This window comes from Schistocerca cancellata, chromosome 2 (assembly GCF_023864275.1).
Source record: "Schistocerca cancellata isolate TAMUIC-IGC-003103 chromosome 2, iqSchCanc2.1, whole genome shotgun sequence".
NCBI lineage: Eukaryota > Metazoa > Arthropoda > Insecta > Orthoptera > Acrididae > Schistocerca > Schistocerca cancellata.
The window spans coordinates 268,519,106-268,544,745 of record NC_064627.1 but is presented as its reverse complement, the minus strand read 5'-3'; the positions used below and the strand labels follow the sequence as shown (position 1 = coordinate 268,544,745).

The 25,640-nt window shown below is 41.2% G+C and overlaps 1 protein-coding gene across 2 annotated transcripts in view; it reads right to left on the bottom strand.

Annotated features, from left to right (window-relative positions):
* LOC126145121 (chromosome transmission fidelity protein 18 homolog) overlaps positions 1–25,640 on the bottom strand; it is a 464,617-nt gene that overhangs the window by 254,470 nt on the left and 184,507 nt on the right. For both annotated transcript variants that reach the window (XM_049915535.1, XM_049915534.1), the window contains exon 17: positions 25,161–25,291. In XM_049915535.1, the coding sequence (XP_049771492.1) occupies positions 25,161–25,291 (131 nt within the window). The remainder of the gene's footprint in view (positions 1–25,160; positions 25,292–25,640) is intronic.

The following is a 25,640-nucleotide window of genomic DNA, read 5'->3' as shown; positions in this document are numbered from 1 at the left end:
CATTCAACGTGGCGGTGCGGGCTTCAAAGTAAAGTACATCAAAAGTCTGTATCACCATCTCCCCTTTTTATACCTCCACGGTAAAGTATTAGTTTCATTTCTTTAATTTTTTTTATTTTACAGGTCTTGTTCCGTGGGAACAAACTGAGGAGCAAATCTACGTGTTGGAACGCGTCAGTATACGTAAGCCCATTACAACAGAAAAGTAATAATAAATAAAACAAAATGTTTATGAATCCCAAAAAGACGACAAGTTTATATAAACGCAATCAACAATTAACACAAGAATTTGCTTAACTTTTCAAGGAACTCCACGATAGAATAGAAGGAGTGTCCCATGAGGAAACCCTTTGGTTTAGATTTGAAAGTGCATGGATTACTAGGACGATTTTTGAAATCTTGTGGCAGATTTTTGAAAATGGATACTGCACGCCTTTCTGCACAGGAGTCAAGGGAGTGCGCTCTAAATGCAGATAGGTTTTCTGCCTAGCATCAACTGAGTGAAAGCTGTTAATTGCTGGGAATAAGCTGATACTGTTAACAAGAAACGACATCAAAGAATATACATATTTAGAGAGACGGAGAGGTCAATGTCAGAATGCCCCGAGTAATGGGCACGGGTTTGTGAACTTACACCCTTATTGCCCGAACTGCCTGTTTCTGAGCCAAAAATAGCCTTTAAGAATGGGAAGAGTTACCCCAAAATATAATACCACAATTCATAAGCGAATGAAAATAAGCAAAGTAGACTACTTCCCGTGTCGAACTATCACATACTTCTGGTACTGTTCTAATGATAAAAATGGTAGCATTTAAATCTTTGTACAAGACCCTGAACATGGGTTTTCCACGGCAGTTTACTATCTACCTGAACACCTAGAAATATGAAATGTTCGGTCTCACTAATCATTCGCCTAATCTGTGTAATTAGAACGTCACGTGTTATTGCAGTGTGTGTGAGAAGCTATAAAAACTGAGTATTACTGTGATTTAGAGTAAGTTTATTTTCTACACGCCCTGAACTTATGTCTTGAACTGTACTATTTGAAACGGTGGCAATTTTGCACACAACATCATTTACTATCCATCTGGTGTCATCAGCAAACAGAAATATTTTAGAATCACCTATAACACTAGAAGGCATATCATGTATATAAATAAGGAACAGGAGTGGCCCCAGCACCCATCTCTGGGGCAACCACAATTTAACTGTGCCCCACTCGGACAGTTAGACCGCACATCATGGCTGTTCTCAGCACAGTGGAGAATGATCCTTTGCTGTCTGTTCTTAAAGCAAGAGAAAAGAGAATGTAGCATTTTCATTTGTTAAATCACATCTACAACCAAACAGTTGATTTTACAGCCAATTATGTGAAATGAAATGATCAGTTAGCCTTACATACATAGCCTTTTAAATAACTTTCGCAAAAACTGATGGCATAAAAACTGATCTAAAATTGTCTACATTATCTGATTTTCCCTTTTCATAAAGCAACTTTACCACTGAGCACTTTAATCATTCAGGCAACTGACCATTCCTAACGGAAAAATTACAGATATCAGATATATACAGGGCTAACATGTGCAGCACAGTATTTAAGTATTCTGCTAGACACTCCATCATATCCATGACAGTCCTTAGTCTTCAGTGGTTTAATTATTGACTCATTCTCCCTGTCGTCGTTCTTATGCAGAGATTGTTACGCTTTACACATAACAACAATTTTTGGAAATCCCTAAATTTGACAAAGGGTGAAAAACAAAATCGAATTTGTTATTTTGCTCTCCTACTACATGACTGAAACGTAATTTAACAAGAGCAAACAAGCCGTTGTGTTTGCTTATTTAAAATTAAGATGGAGTTCTGTGTCAGACGTACGATGCATACAGAAAGCAGAAAGATGACAAAAAAGGAAATACTTGGAAGTAATAAACATAAGATACAGAACGATATCTTAGTTTTATATTACGAAACACAGTCTCCCTTTTGGGTCTCCGTTAAATTACATTTCACGCACGCAAATCACTAGACGAACGTCAGGCAGTTTCGGACAGCGGGTTTAGAAGAGCTATTTCTAAACTCTAGCAACCAAGCGAATTGGCGCAGTGGTTAGCACATTGGACTATTCGGGAGGACGACCGTTTAAATTCGCGTCAGACCCTCCTGCTTTACGTTTCCCATGATTTCCCTACCGCACTCCAGGAAAATGCCGGGATGGCTCCTTTGAAAGGGCACACGCCACTTCCTTCCCCATACTTCGTAATCCGAGCTTGGGGTCCGTCTCTAATGATTTCGATATAGACGGGACGTCAAATCTTTCTTCTTTTCCTTCACTTCTTGCCCCCTCACTCTACCGCTAGCGACAGTAACTGTCGTGCTATTGCAGTGTGAACAAGGGAAGAACAAGACCACTAGTCAGGGAGGGAAAAAAAAAAAAAAAAAAAAACAAAAAAAAAACACGTATGCTGTTAGGCAACCCCATTAAAGTGAGACAACCACGCATAACTTTTCCAACATACGAGGTTTTAATTATGAGGCGACGTTAACTGTTCCTAGTGGAGTTTCCGCTACACGAACTTAATTTTTGGAGTGTTGTGTTTTGTTTGCAAGTAACTAGTATTCCATTTTTATTGTGCCTTTACATATAAATGATATTTTCTGTATTGTGAGCTGTGACCGTGTCTAGTCACGCAATAACAACGGGAATGTAAAAATATCACAACGGTACGTTCGGGTTGTATCGGACAAAGACATTTCGGATTCTACCGGATCAAACAGAGAGCATAAAAACTTAAATTTACAGGTTTTTTCTTTAACGGGCAAAGGCCGAGGTGTCAGGACATAAATGGGATAAAAATAAAATGAAGGAATATCTAGAGAAAGTCAGACTTGTTGAAATGACAAGGAAGCAAATGCGAAATATTCAGTTAAAAGAAGTACATTAGGTCATAGAGTTGAAACTTGCGGCAAAACGAAGTGGTGACTGTGAAACCTACTTTAGGAAATAATAAGTTTTTTTTTCAAGAACATAGAGTGATGAACTAGAAACAATATCGTAAGATCATGTAAAAATGTAGATAGCCAGCTTATGCCTTCGAATAAAGATGAGTTACTGCAACGAAAATGACTTTTTTTTTAATATTACAATTTCATGTCCGATACAACCCTCCAAAAGTGTCAGCGACCAAAATGCACAGGTAGAAAAAAATATAAAAAAAGTCAACGTATGTATATTCTTATGACACCGAGTTTTATAAATAACGTATCATGGCACTGTTTAGTGTTAACAATGTTCTAATTCAACCTTAAAAAAATATAATTTCGATAAACGTGCCTGATAGTACCCAATCTTCCTTTGATATCTGTTTAAGTCGCACGTTGCTTTTATCTATGGTTGCGACATTCAGTTATAAAGTGACGTTGGTGCAAGAAGCCGAATAAATAATAGTTTGCAGAACATCGCGAAAGTGCTTTCCTTTTAATATTATCGTCATGTTCTGTCCGGTTCCGACGAATATTCAGTCAACGTCGCATTTCTATCAAAGTTTGCAGGGAAGTCCCCGTGCATCTCTGTTATACACTCCCACGGTCTGTACCAAAGCGCGGCGATCGTAACAGTGCGTCTGGGAATTCGTTCTGTTTCTGCTACCATACCTTCTTGATAACGACGTCTGTACAAGTGAACTAAATTTTTCCAAAACCATTCCAGTAAATCTAAATCTCCAAACTCTACTTTCTTTCAATTGCTCTTACGTGTTCGTGCCATTTCACATGGCTTCTCAGTATACCGCCAACTACTGCGATGGACTGCAGAGTGTTAACCGTTAATCTTGTGAGTCATTCGTACTGTCACAATGGTATTCCTTTACGAGCGGCTAGCGCGGTACACAATAAGGAGAGAGCCTGGACGCAGTGTTCAAACAATAGTTTTCGTCATTCAATTGTCTTCTTAAAAAACGGGAGTTATCTGTGCTTTAAACAACGGTGACGCGAGAGCTTTTCCCGCCTACAAACGACCGAGTCAACAGAGCGCGTTCGATCAGACTGTCGCACCAACACCCCCTACGCAAATTATTTTGATCAAATACGGAATTATTTTCTCTGTGACCCGCGTTAAGGGTGAAATTCGTGTACAGCGAGTAGTCTAGTAAATCGGAGGGACGGGGATTTTAATCAGAATTTATAATCCGCAAGAGGACGAAAACTTCAGCAAAAAAAAAATCGTATTAATCTGTAATACTACAGGACCAGGCGCCCTATCAAAAATTAATAACAACAAATATGCTACGATATTACGAACATGGAATTTCGGAAAGCACTAGAGAGAGTTACATTTTAAATTTATAATATAGAGAATGGCGTCAAGAAGCAGTGACGAAAACTCATTATTCTTTAATTTTGCAGTACTAACCACGTACTCTTTATGAAAAAAAGAAGCTAACGATTTCAGTCATAAATAGGATTTGTTTTACACATTTTTTTTCGTACAAGTATATACGATGTCCTTAATCTAAAGCTCCTCGAAACAAGCGCGCCCGCCACGCCTTATAAAAAATGAGCCTCTCTATATCTTTAGTGAGGCGGGAAATGTTCATCGAAGAGTTAACCTGATTTGCGATGAGGTTGCTTGGAAGGCACGAGATCTAATATCAAGTACACGGGTAGTATATTTCAGTTGTAGACTCTACAAGAAAGGTATCATTTTACTGCGAGGAGGGCTACTTTCGGTAGCCATTCTTTCACACAAGAGCAATTACGATTACAGGGGCCATAAAAATTGCATATTACCGACAATACCACCACACAAGATTGTCCGACAATACTGCAGCCCCCGGCCTGAGTGGCCGTGCGGTTCTAGGCGCTACAGTTTGGAACCGCGTGACCGCTACGGTCGCAGGTTCGAATCCTGCCTCGGGCATGGATGTGTGTGATGTCCTTAGGTTAGTTAGGTTTAAGTAGTTCTAAGTTCTAGGGGACTGATGACCTCAGATGTTGAGTCCCATATTGCTCAGAGCCATTGGAACCAATACTGCAGCCACATGTACTGCTGGCCACTGTTTCCTGGAAATGTTTGCGCCAATATATTTTCCTGGATAGAAGTGTTTACACGTGCCACACTATTGTCGCGAAGTGGATGAGAGAGAGAGAGAGAGAGAGAGAGAGAGAGAGAGAGAGAGAGAGAGAGGGGGGGGGGGGAGTGAGTGTGATGCTCTTGCATTTGCATTCCAAAAGGAAAAAAAGTATGCAGGAAAAAGAGAAATGGGGCGTCCTTAATGTCTTCTTTTTCTAAGCAAGCGAACTGTTTTGGAAAGCTTAATTCGTGAACTGATACTGCACACAAATCTTTTCCAAACCGCTAAAACACGATTTCGGTCATATTCTTTAAAAGTAATTCGTTCGAGAACTGGTAAGACCAATACCAATATGAAAGACTTTACACCAATTAGAACCAGACTGGGTATCGCCCTTCAATTTTTGGCTAGTGGTGTTACATACGAAAGCTTGAATGTACCCCTTTACACTTCTCATCGACATGCGTTATAGTACAAGGCGTTTGCAACACGCAGGACTCACGGAGATCATTAACGTAGTTTGAAATAAGGATAAGATGTTTATGTTGATACTTTAAAGAGATTCACCAGTATAGTGCGAGAATTATTAATTTCATAAATGCGATACATCTACCACGAGAATTATGGGGGCGTGAAAAGTAATGTACCGGGCGAACCAAAAGTTCGTTAACATATTTTGAGAATTCAATACTTCATGGGATAATGTACGTAGAGAGGTAAAAATTTACACACATGCTTGAACTGCCATGGAGTTTTCTTGAAACCAAAAACATGCACAAAATAATCAACAGATGGCGCTTCATATGTTACAAAAGCAATAATTACCATAACAATTGATTTTTGGCATGGGTGATGTTCTTTATAACAAATGCTCAACTTGTCGCCTGTCATTCATCAACAATACCTGTAGTCAAGGAATAACGTTGTATAGTGTATCAATAGGTACAGTGAGAAATTGTCATCGGACGTTGACTTTCAGTATCCCTAATGAGGTCGGCCGATCACGGTAGACTTGCGGATTTACGTAACTCCCTCACCAATAACCACACTGATTTGAGGTGGTGGTGGGGGGGGGGATGGGGGGAGGGGGCGTGTGGGGGGGGGGGCAGCATCACGGACGCAGTTACTCAGCACGCGATCCTCACCAAACGACATACGCAAGAGACTGTTCACACATGTAGCAATATGGGGTGAAGCGCTATCCCGTATAAAAATCTTACCTTCCAGCAGATGTTTATCAGCCAGGCTAGAGATGCGATTCTGTAACATATCAGCGTACCTCACACCCGTCACGTTGACAGTTTAAAAAGCAGCTCCCCGCATTTCCTCGAAGAAATGCCCCCCCCCCCCCCCACCCATTTAGACCCATCTGTACATACAACTACAAAATTGTGGTGCTCATTTAAAATGTCATACAACTGCAGTTAAAAGTTCTTGGGTTTTCGTGGCTCCTCATTCTTTTCAGCAAGGCCTTTAAATATGACGTTCCGGCTCTTTTGATGAGATTCCGTCTCGGAACTGGCTGCACACTGTCGCACACTGTCACACTTTCGCAAATTTGTAAGAATTATTTCCCGCGTTTATCGCTGTAAATTGTCATGACTGGTTCGCAATGACTTTTCCGCGACTGGAGGAAGTATTCACCGGAGTACCATGGATTGGTAAGAGGGGTGAGTCTTCCTGTCGATGCAAGACCCTGTACCTCAACAGCAAGACGATAGCACGCAGGTGGGTGGCACACTGAACTAAGGATCTTGACACGCCGCCTTGGCTGCCTTTTTATTTCCGCAACAGCCGGCCGGGGTGGCCAAGCGGTTAAAGGCGTTACAGCCTGGAACCGCGCGACCGCTGCGGTCGCAGGTTCGAATCCTGCCTCGGGCATGGGTGTGTGTGATGTCCTTAGGTTAGTTAGGTTTAAGTAGTTCTAAGTTCTAGGGGACTGATGACCATAGAAGTTAAGTCCCATAGTGCTCAGAGCCATTTGCACCATTTTTTTTTATTTCCGCAACACCCATATCTTCTGGCACCCAGCAGAAAGACACCACCTTTCCCAACTTCTGTAGTCAGAGGCGCGTGTCGTGGATATTCTGGACTACTTTATCTGCTGGGTACGAACGTTGTGGAAGTGATGGGCACTCAGAGAATACGAACAGGCCAGAAATTTAGCACTCTTAACACATCTCGTTCTCACCAGTGCCAGCAAGATCGCGTATAATTCCGCGTCGAATACAATAAACTCGTGGAGCAAACGGAGCTTGAGGACACGAACAGGGAAATCAACAGAGCAACCCAGGGAGTCCGCCATTTAGATCCATCTGTACATACAACTACAAAGTTGTGGTGCTCATTTAAAATGTCATACAACGATGGATAAGAACATATGCAGGAGAGCAACATCTTCTGTACTGTACTAAATCTGAAATCACTGTGGGCCTTGTAGCGATAAGAATGACAGGCCGATAAAACACTGGATTTGGGACTGAACTTCCTTCGCACCAAGTGACTTGGTTCAAAATGGCTCTGAGCACTATGGGACTTAACATCTGAGGTCATCAGTCCCATAGAACGTAGAACTACTTAAGCCTAACTAACCTAAGGACATCACACACATCCATGCCCGAAGGCAGGATTCGAACCTGCGATCGTAGCGGTCGCGCGGTTCCAGACTGAAACGCCTAGAGCCGCTCGGCCACACCGGCCGGCGCACCAAGTGACTCCCAGATCCCAAATGACCTACTTGCCATAGGATGAGGCGTTCCATAGGTGGACGAGCAATGGTATTGTATGCTGGTGAATTGGGAGTAGTAAGGAACTTACATGCATGAAGCACCATCTGTAGCTGCCACCAGATGATAAGTGGCAGTTCCACAGCCTCAGCACAGAGTCTGGGAGTGGGAGTGGTGCCTGTGGTTAGCCTAATCCCTCATGTTGGAGTCAAAAATGAGGTCCAAAAAACTGCAAAATCGTCTACAAATACGGCACTTTATAGTACTCCCTGCTGTAGACGGGATGCTGTTTATGGCTATGGGAAAGAGGGTGAAACAGTGCTCTGAGAAACATCATTCCCCTCCTCAAAATGATGCGACAGCATTTCACCAATTCGGGACCTAAAGAAGTGATTAGATAGGAAGGACCATATAAAGATGGGGAGGTGATCACGAAAGGCCCACTGGTCGATTTGCCATAGACTACTGTGTCTCCTATTGGTGCAGTATCATGAACCTAAGAAAGTGCATAATACCGCTCCCATGTGGAGAAATGGCGGCTGTATGACTCAGAATTGTTAGGTATGAAGTCCAACCAGAGACACTCTACAGTCGCAGGATAGTGGCAGAATGCTAGATCCTGGCTGGCATGGGCAATAGTCGTTGCAAAATGGTCTGCAATCATCCAGATGATGTCTCTGGGCATTGTTTGGAGACGCTCTTGTTTCAACACTGCTGCAATTAGTTAACGACTGTGTTTACCTGAAATCATTCTGATAGCTTCCCATACTTTTATAGAACAAGTGTAATGATTGATAAAATACGGTAAGGCGAAGTATGGTCTTTTCTTGCTGTCTTTAATGAGGTACCAGGCCTTGGAGCCTTGGCCCTTGCCACTCGAAAGGCTGTGAAGTTTTCCGCCATTGGGCAGCACTTAAACCATTGCAGAGTTGCACATCTGATCCAGATTACTGAACAACACTCATCAGTCCGCCAATGGACAGGCTGCCTCCAACGATAACCTGAAGACTTTGGGATGGAGACGTCAGCAGCATGGTGAATCAGTCATGGGATGGGGTCCACCCACTCCTGGGTGCCATTGTAGCATTCAGACACAACCTGCTGGCTGAACAGCGTCCAGTCAGCTCTGCCGATCATCCAGCAAGGCTGTGTGCTTCCATGGAGAGCTCCATCCAGTAGGTGAATCTGGAGTGGAAGTGGTCACTGAAATGATCGTAATTGAATTCCCAAAGAACACAGTCTGCGAGGGCTGGTGAGCAGAAACAGAGGTCGATGGATGAGGATGACCCAGTAGCAGAACAGAAATGAATGGGAGTGCTTGTGTTAAGGATTCACAGCTCGTGAGACATCATGAGACTCTCCAAAGCCGACCCCGAAGGCAAGTAGAGGTCAAGCTCCACAGAACATGACGGGCACTGAAGTCTTCCAGTAGGAGAATTGGTTGAGAGAATTTTTTCAGTAGGAGAATAGGTCAGGAGAGTTGTTCTCTGATATCTGATAGAGCCTCAGAGTCTACCGAATTTTGGTGAGGTAAATACAGCGAGAAAACAGTGATTCTCTGACACACTTGAAGTCCAACTGCAGCCACTTACAGATCAGTAGCTATGAAGAAGAGCAGAGGAGTGGTGCACATTACTGACAAACAAGGGCTATCTTCCTTGGCTCTTTTCCCTGTCAGCGCATCCTTGCAGTAAATGGTATGGACCCTCAGCACAGGAGCATCAAAAGTTTTAAAACGTGTTTCCTGCACACACGAGCTCAGGGAGTGTTCCTGTGCCAAGAGCTTTACTTCCATCACATGTGTCCTGAACCCAATGATGTTCCAAAGTATTATGGGAGCCATCCATCACAGGGGTAGCACCTTCACCCTGTCACTCAGCTGGGGAAAGGAGCCCTCATCCAGTGAAGGCTCAGTCTTTGGGCGAGATGATTTCCCCAGTCTGACATCAAGACTCTTCTGCTCTGAAAAATAATCATGAAAGAGGTCAGATAGGATGATGTCAACACTGTCAGTCTACTTAATTCCCGATTCCATCTGTTGTTGAGGGTTTGCCATTGATTTTTTGGCTTGGCTAGACTTCAGAACCACAACCACAGCTGTGGTAGCTCAGTAATGTAGGCACAGTCTTTTATGACGTTCTGGGAGGAAGTATGAGCTACAAAATAACCGCAGCAGCACAAACATGGGTACTAGTGCTGGTAATAGTAATCTCCGTCTGTGCAGCAGCACTGGTTTTCTGAACTGCCTGTTGAGTACCTTTAGCAAATTAGGTAGCGAATGTGGGGGGGGGGGGGGCTGCAAGGCCTCACAGACATTTTTGGCCTCAACATACATAATGCACTTTGTTGTTTTAAACTCCTGTAGCTTACTATCATCAAAGAATACACTGCAATTCCTACTCCAGACAGGATGATTGATCCCTGGAGAATTTTACACACTTCAGGGGAGATGAACAACCGACTCCTTCCTGGGCGGCCTTACCACATTTGCCACAAGTGGCTTATCCCTTGAAATGAAGAGTAGTGTGCCCGAAGTGTTGGCATTTAAAACAGTGCATTGGATTGGGAACATAAGGTCGCATGCTTAGTGAAAGGCAACCTGCTTTGATATGCGCTGGAAGTCAGTATAAACGAGTCTGAATTGATCATATCGCCATCCACCCTTTTCATTACGTTTTGTACAAAAACAGTGCCTTCATTGGTCCACTCAGCTTTCAGTTCTTCTTTGGGAACATGCATCAGATCCCTGCAAGTCAAAATACCTTTGCTGTCGTTCAAGGTAGTTATTTCAATTTCAATGACATATTCCCCAAGGCTTTACGCTTTCTACTGGTTCATCTTTTGTTGGGAACTAGAGGTTTCAGCCAACAACATCCCACTGCACAATCGCTTTTACCTGCAATGCCTACAAACCCTAATGAATGTAAAAAGATGAGGCTTTTTCAAAGCGGCCCTCTTTCCTTTTAAGTAATTAAAACATGTTCTAGCTAGCAGCAGCATTCTATTACTATATAAACTAAAATTCTGAAATATTTCTGAGTCCGCAGGAATGGCTACACAAGCCTTTCTTGTTAGACTGGGTGTTGGTCCCTACCAGTGGTCCATCTATACTGCTGGGAGGAGGACGAAGGAGGAAGAGATTAGTGTTTAATGTCCCGTCGACAACAAGGTCATTAGAGATGGAGAACAAGCGCGGATTAGGGAAGGATAGGGAAGGAAATTAGCCATGCCCTTTCAAACGGACCATCCTGGCATTTGCCCGAAGCGATTTAGGGAAGTCATGGAAAACCTAAATCAGGATGTCCGGATGCAAGATTGAACTGTCGTCCTCTCGAGGAGGAGAAGGAGAAAATTTCGAGGGTTCATCTCGGTTCTATGAGCAGGGGTCCACTCAGAGTCTTGTTTGCCTGAGTAAGCCTCATACAACTCAGGTGCGGCAGTTTCCCCGGAGGTTTCCCGCTAACAACTGTTCTACCTTAAACGTCATGTATCTCCTCAGCGCACAAGGTTTTTTTAGAGGTTTTTACCATCCTCTGAGTGGTCAAGATCCCCGTGCCTCGTGATACACAACGTCCCACTGCCAAGCTGCGCAGTGGTGGATGAAGCATGGCTAGATATTATGGGACAGAAAACTGATGGCGTCTACGAGTCCTCGGGACTGCCAATCCCATACCCAGCAAACGAATGCTGAACCCCTGATGGCACAGAAGCAGTTGCTGTGAAGGGAGTGGGGCAGTGTTGTAGCATATATCCTATGTTATTCAAATCATACACTGAGCAAGCAGTAAAGGAAGCCAAGGAGAAATTTGGAAAAGGAATTACATCTACATATCTACATCTACATACATACTCCGCAATCCAACATACGGTGCGTGGCGGAGGGTACCTGGTACCACAACTAGCATCTTTTCTCCCTGTTCCACTCCAAAACAGAACGAGGGAAAAATGACTGCCTATATGCCTCTGTAAGAGCCCTAATCTCTCTTATTTTTGTGGTCTTTCTGCGAAATGTAAGTTGGCGGCAGTAAAATTGTAATGCAGTCAGCCTCAAATGCTGGTTCTCTGAATTTCCTCAGTAGCGATTCACGAAATAAACGCCTCCTTTCCTCCAGAGACTCCCACCCGAGTTCCTGAAGCATTTCCGTAACACTCGCGTGATGATCAAACCTACCAGTAACAAATCTAGCAGCCCGCCTCTGAATTGCTTCTATGTCCTCCCTCAATCCGACCTGCTAGGGATCCCAAACGCTCGAGCAGTACTCAACAATAGGTCGTATTAGTGTTTTATAAGGGGTCTCCTTTACAGATGAGCCACATCTTCCCAAAATTCTACCAATGAACCGAAGACGACTATCCGCCTTCCCCACAACTGCCATTACATGCTTGTCCCACTTCATATCGCTCTGCAATGTTACGCCCAAATATTTAATCCATGTGACTGTGTCAAGCGCTACTCTACTAATGGAGTATTCAAACATTATGGGATTCTTTTTCCTATTCACCTGATTAATTTACATTTATCTATATTTAGAGTTAGCTGCCATTCTTTACACCAATCACAAATCCTGTCCGAGTCATCTTGTATCTTTCTACAGTCACTCAACGACTTCACCTTCCCGTACACCACAGCATCATCAGCAAACAGCCGCACATTGCTATCCACCCAATCCAAAAGATCATTTATGTAGATAGAAAACAACAGCGGACCTACCGCACTTCCCTGGGGCACTCCAGATGATACCCTCACCTAAGATGAACACTCACCATCGAGGACAACGTACTGGGTTCTATTACTTAAGAAGTCTTCGAGCCGATCACATATTTGGGAACCAATCCCATATGCTCGTACCTTAGTTAGGAGTCTGCAGTGGGGCACCGAGTCAAACGCTTTCCGGAAGTCAAGGAATATGGCATCCTTCTGATACTCTTCATCCATGGTTCACAAGATATCATGCGAAAAAAGGGCGAGTTGCGTTTCGCAGGAGCGATGCTTTCTAAAGCCGTGCTGATGCATGGACAGCAACTTCTCTGTCCCAAGGAAATTCATTATATTCGAACTGAGAAAATGTTCGAGAATCCTGCAACAACCGATGTTAAGGATATTGGTCTGTAATTTTGAGGATCCGTTCTTCTACCCTTCTTATATACAGGCGTCACCTGCACTTTTTTCCAGTCGCTCGGGACTTTACGTTGGGCAAGAGATTCGCGATAAATGCTAGCTAAGTAAGGAGCCAATGCAGAGAGAAGAAACAAAGGCTTTGCGGTTTGCTGATGACACTAATTCTGTCAGAGACAACCAAGGACTTGGAAGAGCAGTTGAATGGAATAGATAGTGCCTTGAAAAGAGATTGTAAGATGAGCATTAATGACAGTAAAACAAAGGTAATGGAATGTAGTCAGACTAGATCAGGCAACGATAAGGGAATTAATTTCAGGATATGAGACACTAAAAGGAGCAGATGCATTTCGCCACTTGGGCAGCAAAGTAACACGATGAACGAAGTAGAGAGGATATAAAACGCAGACTGGCTACAGCACGAAAAGCATTTTTGAGAAAGCGAAATAAGTTAACATTGAATATAAATTTAAGAGTTAGGGCGTGTAGGAGTGCATCTGTTTGGAGTGTAACCTTGTACAGAGAGAGAAGTGGGCACTTATCATTTCGGACAGGAAAAGAATAGCAGCTTCTGAAATATTCTGCTCAGAAGGGAAGATCAGGTGGGTAGATTTAATAACTACTTAGTTGGCGAATCGGATTTGCGAAAAGAAGTTCATGGGCCATCTGACTGAAAGAAGGGATCTGTTGATAGGACACATCCCAAGGCATGAAACAATAGTCAAATTGGTAATGAATGGGAATATGGAGGGGTGAGGGAGGGAAACACTGTAGACGGAGACCAAGATATGACTACAGCAAGCGGCTTCAAATGGATGTACGACGGCCATACTGAGAGTAATGAGCAAAACATAGACTCCGTGTCTTTGCACACATTTTCCCCCCTTGGTCTGCTAGTTTAAAAACACCCTTACAACTGAACTCCATTCCAACTTCTCAGAGACGCTGTCGTACTGCTTGCCAAACATCCTGCACCATCGCAAAGCGCTGGTGTCGTATTTGTTCCTTAACAGAACGGTAAACCTGGGAGAAGGAGGGTGCCAAGACAGAATTTTTGTGAGGTTTGTTGAATAGCTCTGGATGACGGTTGTTTTCTGAAGTTCGTGGTCTTTGGTCAATAAACGTGTGACCCAATGAGCACAAACTTTTCGATAACCTAAGCTTTCAACCATTTCCTCATTGCACTGTATCCTACAGCAGTTTTCCATCGATTTCGTTCACTGTGACACGCACATAGTCTCTTATGACCTCACAATCCTTTCCTTGATAATTATTGGAAACGTTATTGGAAAAAACTTTTTCTGATTAGATAACATGAAACTGTAATGTCTTAATCGTGAATCTTTTAAGAAAAATAACCGGCTTCGATCATATCTAGATCATCATCAGACCATGTCTCTGGAACGGAAAAATTGAACTATATTTGTATCGTTTTAAGTGCCATCGATCTGACGTGTATTGAGACATTTCTTCGTCATTTATACACTTTTATCATCGAGTTTTAGGTTTTATACTTTCAAAGCCACGACACTGATTCACATATCCATGCCACCATGGTGATCGATAGCGTTGTTCTTCCGCTACATCTCCGGCGCTGGTTGGTTGGATTTGGGGAGTAAAAGGACTAAACAGCGTGGTTATCAGTCTCTTTTTCCGTGTTCTCACAGGTCTCGGATGAAAACCATACCCCAAAAGAATCATATCACCTAAAACCTGGGAAAGGAACAAAATGCGTAAAACTAACTGTGTAACCACACAGAAGGAGACAACGAAAGAAACAAGCCAAAAGTGAAAACATTAACCAAAAGGAAAAAAAGAGACAGAAGGTTGAAACGCGTACGCAGCGATGGTGAGGCATAACAATCTTTGACCAGAGAGTAATAGCGCGCGCGAGTAAGCAGTTTGTTGCGAGATGCAGTAGTAGTGAGTAGCGAGCCGCGAGAGGAGGCAGTCGGTTGAGAGTTTGCAGTGCAGCTGCATGTAGGCAGTCTGTCGGTAATAGCAGCCCAGTGCAGTTGTGTGTGAGGAGTCGGCGGGCGTCGACATGGCATTCTGGTCAAGATTCAGGACAAGGTATATTTTTAAATAAGCTTTGCGTTCAGCTAATAATGTATTGTAATGGATCTCAAGTGTAATTAATTTCTTTAAGAATCGCCCCAATAATAATTTGATTTCAAACTAAGCATTTTTAACAAACAATCCTTTTTTGCAATAATATTTCCCTTGCATTTCCTTAAAGAAAAGTGTGGAAAGAAATTAAACAGCTTTGGCAAGATAAGAATAATGTTACGATTAGAAACCACTACACTGTACGCAATGACATTCTATTTCGACGCTCTCATCCTGACAGCAACAATTGGCTATTATGCATTCCCGACGAACTTGTAACAAACTAATCTGGTATACTCATTTAAGCTACGCACATTACGGAGCAAGAAAATGTTTTCTTATACTGAGACAGAACTGTTATTTTAACAACATGGAGAAACGAATACGACGAGTTTTAGCGTCATGTAAAATTTGCCAGAAAGCTAAGTCAGACACAACTTCACATATTCCTCCATTATATCCGATTATACCTGTTAAATTAAGACATATGGCCGCAGTAGACATTTTTGGTCCGATTCCTAGAACTAATAGAGGTTTTTGCTACATTTTTGTCGCTATTGAACTCACTTCAGAATTTGTTACCTTCACTCCGTTACGCAAAGCTACTGCTAAAACTGTTTCAAAGGCATTTGTAAAGCATTTTCTATTTCATGTAGGGCATGTGATGAAAGTAATTTCCGACAACGGACCACAGTTTCGATCTGCAATATGGACACGTATGTTACGAGCTAGAAACATTTCTCCGATCTATATATCCAAGTACCATGCTTCTTCGAACCCTTGTGAACGATTAATGAAAGAAATTGGTAAACTGTGTAGAATATACTGCCACAAAAAATGGCTCTGAGCACTATGGGACTCAACATCTTAGGTCATAAGTCCCCTAGAACTTAGAACTACTTAAACCTAACTAACCTAAGGACATCACACACACCCATGCCCGAGGCAGGATTCGAACCTGCGACCGTAGTAGTCCCGCGGGTCCGGAATGCAGCGCCAGAACCGCTAGACCACCGCGGCCGGCATACTGCCACAAAAGACATATTGATTGGGACACACACATATTCTCATTCCAAGATGTAATTAACTCCATTCCAAATGAATCCACTATGCTATCTCCGTCTGTTATACTGAAGAACGTTGAACCACCAAACAAAATTACAGAATTAGTAAATTTTCCTAGATCTTGTCGACTACGACACCGTGAAATAATTGACATTGCACTGAACAACATCAAACGTGCCGCAGAGCGCCGGAGAAGACAGCAAAAACAGGTTTGTACACGCCGAGACTTTCACGTGGGACAGAAGATATTAGTACGTACACACTATTTATCCAGCAGAATAAAAGGTAAGTGCAGTAAATTTGAACTTCTATACGCAGGTCCATATCGGATTCGCAGCATTCCTCACCCCAATGTTGTACACGTCGAAACCTTGAGAACAAAAAAAAAGTAAAGGCAATCACCACGTCTCCAACATCAAACCCTTTATTCAATGAACATACTTTATGATTTATCGCACAATAATGCCATTTCCTAATTTTTTTATGACCACTTATGCAATTATACTCACATGAACACTTACTGATGAATATCGTATTTTTTCTTGGCAAGTGCCCGGCAAGGTAAGGTTAGCAGGTCGCTTTTTTGTCGTTACACATCAGACTGTGCATATTTTTCTAGTTGAACTTATACAATTTTTATGACCACTTATGCAATTATATGATTACCTACTGATGACTGTCGTATTTTTTCTTGGCAAGTGCCCGGCAAGGTAAGGTTAGCAGGTCGCTTTTTTGTCGTTACACATCAGATTGTGCACATTTTTCATTTTTTATGTATGTATGATTATTTTCCTGTTTTGCTTGTATGCACTGTGAAATAGTTAAGGTATAACACACCAGTTGACTTTGACATTTTTTTTGCCCTATGATATTTCAACATCATGACTATTTTTTAATTTTTTTTGCTGCTGCATTGTGATATTCCGTGTACATTTTTTGCCTTTGAACACTGTCTATACTTTTGACATATTACGTTTTCTGTCATGTTATGCTGTATGCTTAATTCTGTTACCGTTAATCAGTAATTATTTAGTGAGTATATGATGTAAATGCAAGACATTAATCCTTGTTCATCAATTTCAGAAAGAAATGATACGTAAATGAAATAAATTAAACGGAAATGGGAACTTCAACTACGGAATAGACGAAAGAGGATACAAAAACCTTATGAAGAAGAGTAAATGGATCAGAGTTAACAAGAATATACAATACACATCGCAGAATAGCAGTCTTAACCAATTTTTTCTTTCAGAATACGAGGCGATTGATGCAGGCTGTCAGACAGAACTACACATCTTAGTTTTAGTGATGAAATATGTTAGAAATAAGGAATAATTGTGTAATGAATAATGAAGTGATATTTTTTGCAGATGATAATGAATGATGATGAATAATGATGAAGAATATGATAATATGGATAATGAAGTTTTTCTTTACAGGTGATGATAATGAAGTGATGAATAATGATGTTTTTTCTTTACAGATGAGGATGATGTAGAAGTTTATGTATTTATACTATGTAGTTATTTAAGTATTTGTTGCAGTTTGCTTTGACAGCAGGTGTTATATTGCATAGTAGGATGACTGAAGGTTTCGGAAAGGACAGCTATGGAACATATTTTTATACACATTTCACTACCTGTTAATTCGAAGTTCACTACTTTTCAGCATAGTATGCGTTTCTTCTTTCAGTTCAATAATCCATTTTGTATTTTTTCCAGCAGAAGCTTTTCATGATACTTACTAAACATGTTACTTATTATACGTGTACTAGCACTTACATTTTTTTTACCCATTTATAAATGTGATCACATATACTGCCTTGTTTCACAACCTTGCTACAGCTGACTCATGACGAATGACGTTACACACATTTCATTTACAGGAACAACCCAGAATCAATCTTTTTTTCCTTTCTTTTTTCTCTTCTTGCTTTGTCTTATAATTACCAAAAGCAATGCTTTGCTAGCACAAAAACAAAACAAAAATGTATTATCAGTCCCGAATAATGACTTAAGAGATTTCTGAGTACTACTGATTATTAATGCTATGACTGTAATTAACTGATTTTTAATAATGACTTAAGAGATTTCTGAGTAATACTGATTATTAATGCTATGACTGTAATTAACTGATTTGTTATAATGAATTAAGAGATTTCTGAATAATACTGAATGATAAAAAATGTTGTACTATTTAATACTTGCTGGACACTGAGTGCCAATAATTAGTGTAATGTTTTGTACTATTCAATATTTGCTGGCCACTGAGTGCCAAATGCCAATAATTAGTGTAATGTTTTGTACTATTCAATATTTGCTGGCCACTGAGTGCCAAACGCCAATAATTAGTGTAATGTTTTGTACTATTCAGTATTTGCTGGCCACTGAGTGCCAATAATTAACATTATTTTGTCATACTAAATATGCTTTGTAACTGGCCAAGGACTGCCACTGTTTATTGTAATACGATTACACATGATGCCAATAATTTAATTTTGTGAACATTTTCTGTAATACTACATTCATGGTACAGAAATGTTCAATAGTTGGACTATGAATGCCTCAAACTACTAATATTATTACTAATGACGAATTGTATGTGAGCTAACTACCCTGAATTACTGTAATATCCATTTGTCCTGTCCATCCTCATGATCATGGAGCACTATATTTGGTTTTGCACTAATTCTACGTTGGTGTGCCTTGTAAAAGCGTGGTGTTGACACGACATGCTGTCCACCACCATGAGCGATGAAGACGTTATTATGGTCCCACTGTTTGGTGTACCTGATATACTGCCAAAATGAAAACTGGGAATATTACTACGACATTTCAGTGTCTTGGATACGCTGATAAATACTTCTGGGAAAAGAACAGCAAATGGTCTCACTTGGTGTTGTATTTCTGTGGAAAGATATGGACTTCAGGTGCAGCTGCGTGCAACCTAAGTGCCACAACCATGACGCAATCCTTCCTATTCCTTCCCTAATTATTGTGAAATGAAAAAGTCATATACAGTGCGTGTGCGCTTCTTTTCTTTTGTTAATGAGATCAGTTATCCTGAAATTACTAAAGACTTCTATAGTGCATGTGCACTTTATTACACTTCTTGATTTGTTTGTTTGTTGTAGAAAAACATCTTCTGTACTACAGTGTGTGTGCACTTTTACCATTTATTAATATATTTTGTGATTTGAAATGTTTTAAACTGCAGTGCATGTGCACTTGTCAACATGATTTTTTGCCATTGTTTATTTGTTGTGAAAATGCTAAAGAATTTTTCAGTGCGTGTGCACATTGTTATCTATCAAATAATTTGTATATACATTTTCCTGATATGTTTTGTACTTATGTTTTGCCTTTGTCTGAAATGTTTTGTACACGGTGCATGTGCACCACATTTAATTCACGTACTACATCTGAATACTCTGTAAATTGTAAAGCTAATTAGTTAGAAAAATTTTGCCGCGATTGGCAAGTCCAAATGACTCACCATCGCTGCCAAATTTTTGCCCCCCCAGTGGAGGGTTATGAAACGCGTACGCAGCGATGGTGAGGCATAACAATCTTTGACCAGAGAGTAATAGCGCGCGCGAGTAAGCAGTTTGTTGCGAGATGCAGTAGTAGTGAGTAGTGAGTAGCGAGCCGCGAGAGGAGGCAGTCGGTTGAGAGTTTGCAGTGCAGCTGCATGTAGGCAGTCTGTCGGTAATAGCAGCCCAGTGCAGTCGTGTGTGAGGAGTCGGCGGGCGTCGACATGGCATTCTGGTCAAGATTCAGGACAAGGTATATTTTTAAATAAGCTTTGCGCTCAGCTAATAATGTATTGTAATGGATCTCAAGTGTAATTAATTTCTTTAAGAATCGCCCCAATAATAATTTGATTTCAAACTAAACATTTTTAACAAACAATCCTTTTTTGCAATAATATTTCCCTTGCATTTCCTTAAAGAAAAGTTTCCCTTAAATTCAAAAAAATAATACTTACGATGCATTTCCTCCAAGCCGTGGCCAACAATAAGAGCAGAACTTTGACATGCAGTTTCGAATGAGGTAAGAAATTAATTATGATTTTTTTTTACACAGGGCCAAAGACCGATATTTCGCTTTAATTGAAATTTCATTATCACTGAGATTTTCTTATCACTGAATTGACTTTGATTTTTGTTTGTTTGTGAGGAACTTATACTTGGGTCAGATTGCTAATTTTTGTCTAATGGTCATTGTCATTGAATTTATTTGCTGGGAGGTTACGTTAGGTTGTATTCTTGTTAACATTTAATTATTGTCTTTTCAAAATTTTCTGGGAAGGTTACAAGGTGTTAAGACAATATAGCAGATGGCCTAGACTGGTTGATCGCAAGCATAAAAAAGGTTGAGGCAGCCACTCTTCAACACACTAAAATCGTCAGCTTAAAGACCTAAGCCCTAAGGCAAGAGAAACACATGTACTGAAACGACGAACATCAAATTCAAGAAATAGCATCAGAAAAGAGCGAGGAAAAATAAGAATTCGCAGGTACGGTGAAGGCCAGGGAGATAAGGCCAGGCGCCCACCCTTAGATTGAGCAATAAAAATCCTCCTCTAGATCAGCGGTTGAGGCATTGTCACATATCACTGTCTCTGGCGCGCCGTATTCCTCGCCACTGGCGCCACTCATCGAGAAATTCGTCGCTACCGTCTCCATGGCAACGGATGGCGTCTGTATCTTTATCTTTGCTTAGATACCGCAGTTTGAACTTTCACGCAGTGCCCGTAGATGGCAGTTTAGCGGTTTTATAACCAATTCTATTGGTTTTTCAAGCACGTTTGTAATTATCTTTTGCAGATGCAAAGTAATTACTACTACGGCCAGCATACATTTATGTAATCATTCATATCATATTTTATTTGTATCTAGAGCGATATTTTACGTTTTCACATACGGCATCATCATATACTAAGCTCTACTGGCTCCCGATGAGATCATCAGCAGGCGAGGGACGGAACTTTCACTTTATAACGCGTAGCGTTTTGACGATATTTAGCTGTTACCGGGAGTGTCTTCCGACACTCGTCAGTGATCAGCTCGTCGTCTCTGCCCACCACATAATGGTTCAGAAGCCCTTTCCGTTTTATAATATTGTGTTGTTGTTGTTGTTGTTGTTGTTGTTGTCTTCAATCCTGAGAATGGTTTGATGCAGCTCTCCATCCTACTCTATCCTGTGCAAGCTTCTTCAACTCCCAATACTTACTGCAACCTACATCCTTCTGAATCCGCTTAGTGTATTCATCTCTTGGTCACCCTCTGCGATTTTCACCCTCCACGCTGCCCTCCAATGCTAAATTAGTGATCCATTGATGCCTCAGAACATGTCCTACCAACCGGTCCCTTCTTCTTGTCAAGTTGTGCCACAAATTCCTCTTCTCCCCAATTCTATTCAATACCTCCTCATTAGTTATGTGATCTACCCATCTAATCTTCAGCATTCTTCTGTAGCACCACATTTCAAAAGCTTCTATTCTCTTCTTGTCTAAACTATTTATCGTCCACGTTTCACTTCCATGCATGGCTACACTCCATACAAATACTTTCAGACACGACTTCCTGACATTTAAATCTATACTCGATGTTAACAAATTTTTCTTCTTCAGAAACGCTTTCCTTGCCATTGCTAGTCTACCTTTTATATCCTCTCTACTTCGACCATCATCAGTTATTTTGCTCCCCAAAAAGAAAAACTCCTTTAGTACTTTAAGTGTCTCATTTCCTAATCAAATTCCCTCAGCATCACCCGACTTAATTCGACTACATTCCATTATTCTCGTTTTGCTTTTGTTGATGTTCATCTTATATCCTCCTTTCAAGACACTGTTTATTCTATTCCACTGCTCCTCCAAGTCCTTTGCTGTCTCTGACAGAATTACCATGTCATCGGCGAACCTCGACGTTTTTATTGCTTCTCCATGGACTTTAATACGTACTCCGAATTTTCCTTTTGTTTCCTTTACCGCTTGCTCAATATACAGATTGAATATCATCGGGGACAGGCTACAACCCTGTCTCACTCGTTTCCCAACCGCTGCTTCCCTTTCATGCCCCTCGACTCTTGTAACTGCCATCTGGTTTCTGTACAAATTGGAAATAGCCTTTCGCTCCCTGTATTTTACTCCTGCCACCTTTAGAATTTGAAAGAGAGTATTCCAGTCAACATTGTCAAAAGCTTTCTCTAAGTCTACAAATGCTAGAAATGTAGGTTTGCCTTTCCTTAATCTTTCTTCTAAGATAAGTCGTAGGGTCAGTATTGTCTCACGTGTTCCAACATTTCTACGGAATCCAAACTGATCTTCCCTGAGGTCGGCTTCTACCAGTTTTTTCATTCGTCTGTAAAGAATTCGCGTTAGTATTTTGCAGCCGTAACTTATTAAACTGATAGTTCGGTAATTTTCGCATCTGTCAACACCTGCTTTCTTTGGGATTGGAATTATTATATTCTTCTTGAAGTCTGAGGGTATTTCACCTGTATCATACATCTTGCTCACCAGATGGTAGAGTTTTGTCAGGACTGGCTCTCCCAAGGCTGTCACTAGTTCTAATGGAATGTTGTCTACTCCGGGGACCTTGTTTCGACTCAGGTCTTTCAGTGCTCTGTCAAACTCTTCACGCAGTATTGTATCTCCCATTTCATCTTCATCTACATCCTCTTCCATTTCCATAATATTGTCCCTTGTATAGACCCTCTATTTACTCCTTCCACCTTTCTGCTTTCCCTTCTTTGCATAGAACTGGGTTTCCATCTGAGCTCTTGATATTTATACAAGTGGCTCTCTTTTCTCCAAAGGTCTCTTTAATATTCCTGTAGGCAGTATCTATCTTACCCCTAGTGAGATAAGCTTCTACATCCTTACATTTGTCCTCTAGCCATTACTTCTTAGCCATTTTGCACTTCCTGTCGATCTCATTTTTGAGACGTTTGTATTCCTTTTTGCCTGCTTCATTTACTGCGTTTTTATATTTTCTCCTTTCACCAATTAATTTCAGTATTTCTGTTACCCAAGGATTTCTACTAGCCCTCGTCTTTTTACCTACTTGATCGTCTGCTGCCTTCACTACCACATCTCTCAGAGCTACCCATTCTTCTTCTACTGTATTTCTTTCCCCCATTCCTGTCAATTGTTCCCTTATGCTCTCCCTGAAACTCTGTACAACCTCTGGTGTAGTCAGTTTATCTAGGTCCCATCTCCTTAAATTCCCACCTTTTTGCAGTTTCTTCAGTTTTAATCTACAATTCATAACCAATAGATTGTGGTCAGAGTCCACATCTGCCCCTGTGAATGTCTTACAATTTAAAACCTGGTTCCTAAATCTCTATCTTACCATTATATAATCTATCTGATACCTTCTAGTATCTCCAGGATTCTTCCATGTATACAACCTTCTTTTATGATTCTTGAACCAAGTGTTAGTTATGATTAACTTATGCTCTGTGCAAAATTCTACCAGACGGCCTCCTCTTTCATTTCTCTCCCCCAATCCATATTCATCCACTATGTTGCCTTTTCTCCCTTTTCCTACTCTCGAATTCCAATCACCCATGACTATTAAATTTTCGTCTCCCTTGACTACCTGAATAATTTCTTTTATCTCATCATACATTTCATCAATTCTTCATCATCTGCAGAGCTAGTTGGCATATAAACTTGTACTACTGTAGTAGGCATTGGCTTAGTGTCTATCTTGGCCACAATAATGCGTTCACTATGCTGTTGGTAGTAGCTTACTCGCACTCCTATTTTTTTATTCATTATTAAACCTACTCCTGCATTACCCCTATTTCATTTTGTATTTATAACCCTGTATTCACCTGACCAAAAGTCGTGTTCCTCCTGCACCGAAATTCACTAATTCCCACTATATCTAACTTTAACCTATCCATCTCCCTTTCTAAATTTTCTAACCTACCTGCCCGATTAAGTGATCTGACATTCCACGCTCCGATCCGTAGAACGCCAGTTTTCTTTCTCCTGATAACGACGTCCTGTTGAGTAGTCCCCGCCCGGAGATCCGAATGGGGGACTATTTTCCTCCGGAATATTTTACCCAAGAGGACGCCTTCATCATTTAAGCACACAGTAAAGCTGCATGCCCTCGGGAAAAATTACGGCTGTAGTTTCCCCTTGCTTTCAGCCGTTCGCAGTACCAGCACAGCAAGGCCGTTTTGGTTAGTGTTGCAAGGCCAGATCAGTCAATCATCCAGACTTTTGCCCCTGCAACTAATGAAAAGGCTGCTGCCCCTCTTCAGGAACCACACGTTTGTCTGGCCTCTTAACAGATACCCCTCCGTTGTGGTTGCACCTACGGTACGGCCATCTGTATCGCTGAGGCACACAAGCCTCCCCACCAACGGCAAGGTCCATGGTTTATGGGGGTAGGAATATTGTGTATGCATATTTTATTACGCAGATAAATTGTATAATATTGGTACCTGTTACCCTCTAACGAGAATTACTTTTTCCTTCCAGAGACATGGTCTGAAGATGATGTATATATGATCGAAATCGGATACCATTTACATTGTTGCGTTCTGTGGTGACCGTTACGACGCTCATCTTGGATATCGTGTTTCTACTTTTGAAATGTTACACCCATCTCCTAACACTGCTGTCAGCCAAGCAGACATATCTCCAAGAGCACGATGATGGCTGAGGTGGATTTAAGCAGCACATTTTCCCCCTTTAACAAGGAATAAAATGACAGAACGCTGTCGAAACGAAACACTGATGTCGGCCATTATGGAAGTACTGCCTGTGGTCATGTGACAGACGCTAATGACGTCACATTATGGTAATGCGTGAAATAAAGTATTTAGATTATGATGTCACAGTAGTTTTATTACATTGTTAGAACTGGAATTTTAAAAATTGTTGCTGACGGCTTTCAGTATGGCCCTTCTAAGTCAGAGAAGAGGAGGCTTACACGAGATAGACTAGCTTGGGGAGCTGCTTCAAACCAGTCTTCGGACTGAACACAAAAACAACATGAGTGACTACTACCAATAAAAATAGTGAAAAAAACCTGTAAAGATACTTACGGATCCAAGTTGTATTCATAAGCGCCGACAGGAGTTCTCTCTTGTACGTAGTTGAGATTATAATCGATCATGATTCCAATAACGTTGTCCAACTCTTGCTTTTCCGATTTACTGTACAGCTGGATGTTGACCTGAAGGAGAAAAGGAGATTAATTCTCTGCTACTGTTTGCAGTGCACTGAGAAAAATTCGGAAATTTAGCGTGATAGTTGCACTGATGTGACCAATTTAAGACAGTGTCCTGAATCTTATAGCGTCACTAATGTTGTGCCTGCACGGCATCCCTGCTGCCTCAGCGACCGCAGATAAGACAGTCATTAAATCAAATACTAGTCGTAATCAATCATTACTGTTGCTGCTGCTGCTGATTATGTGTCTTTTAAGGAGATTAAGCATCTAAGATCATCATTCTGCTATTCATCCTTCATGACGAAAATCAATGTACCCCATCTGTCTCCATCTACAGTAAATGTGAAAGTGT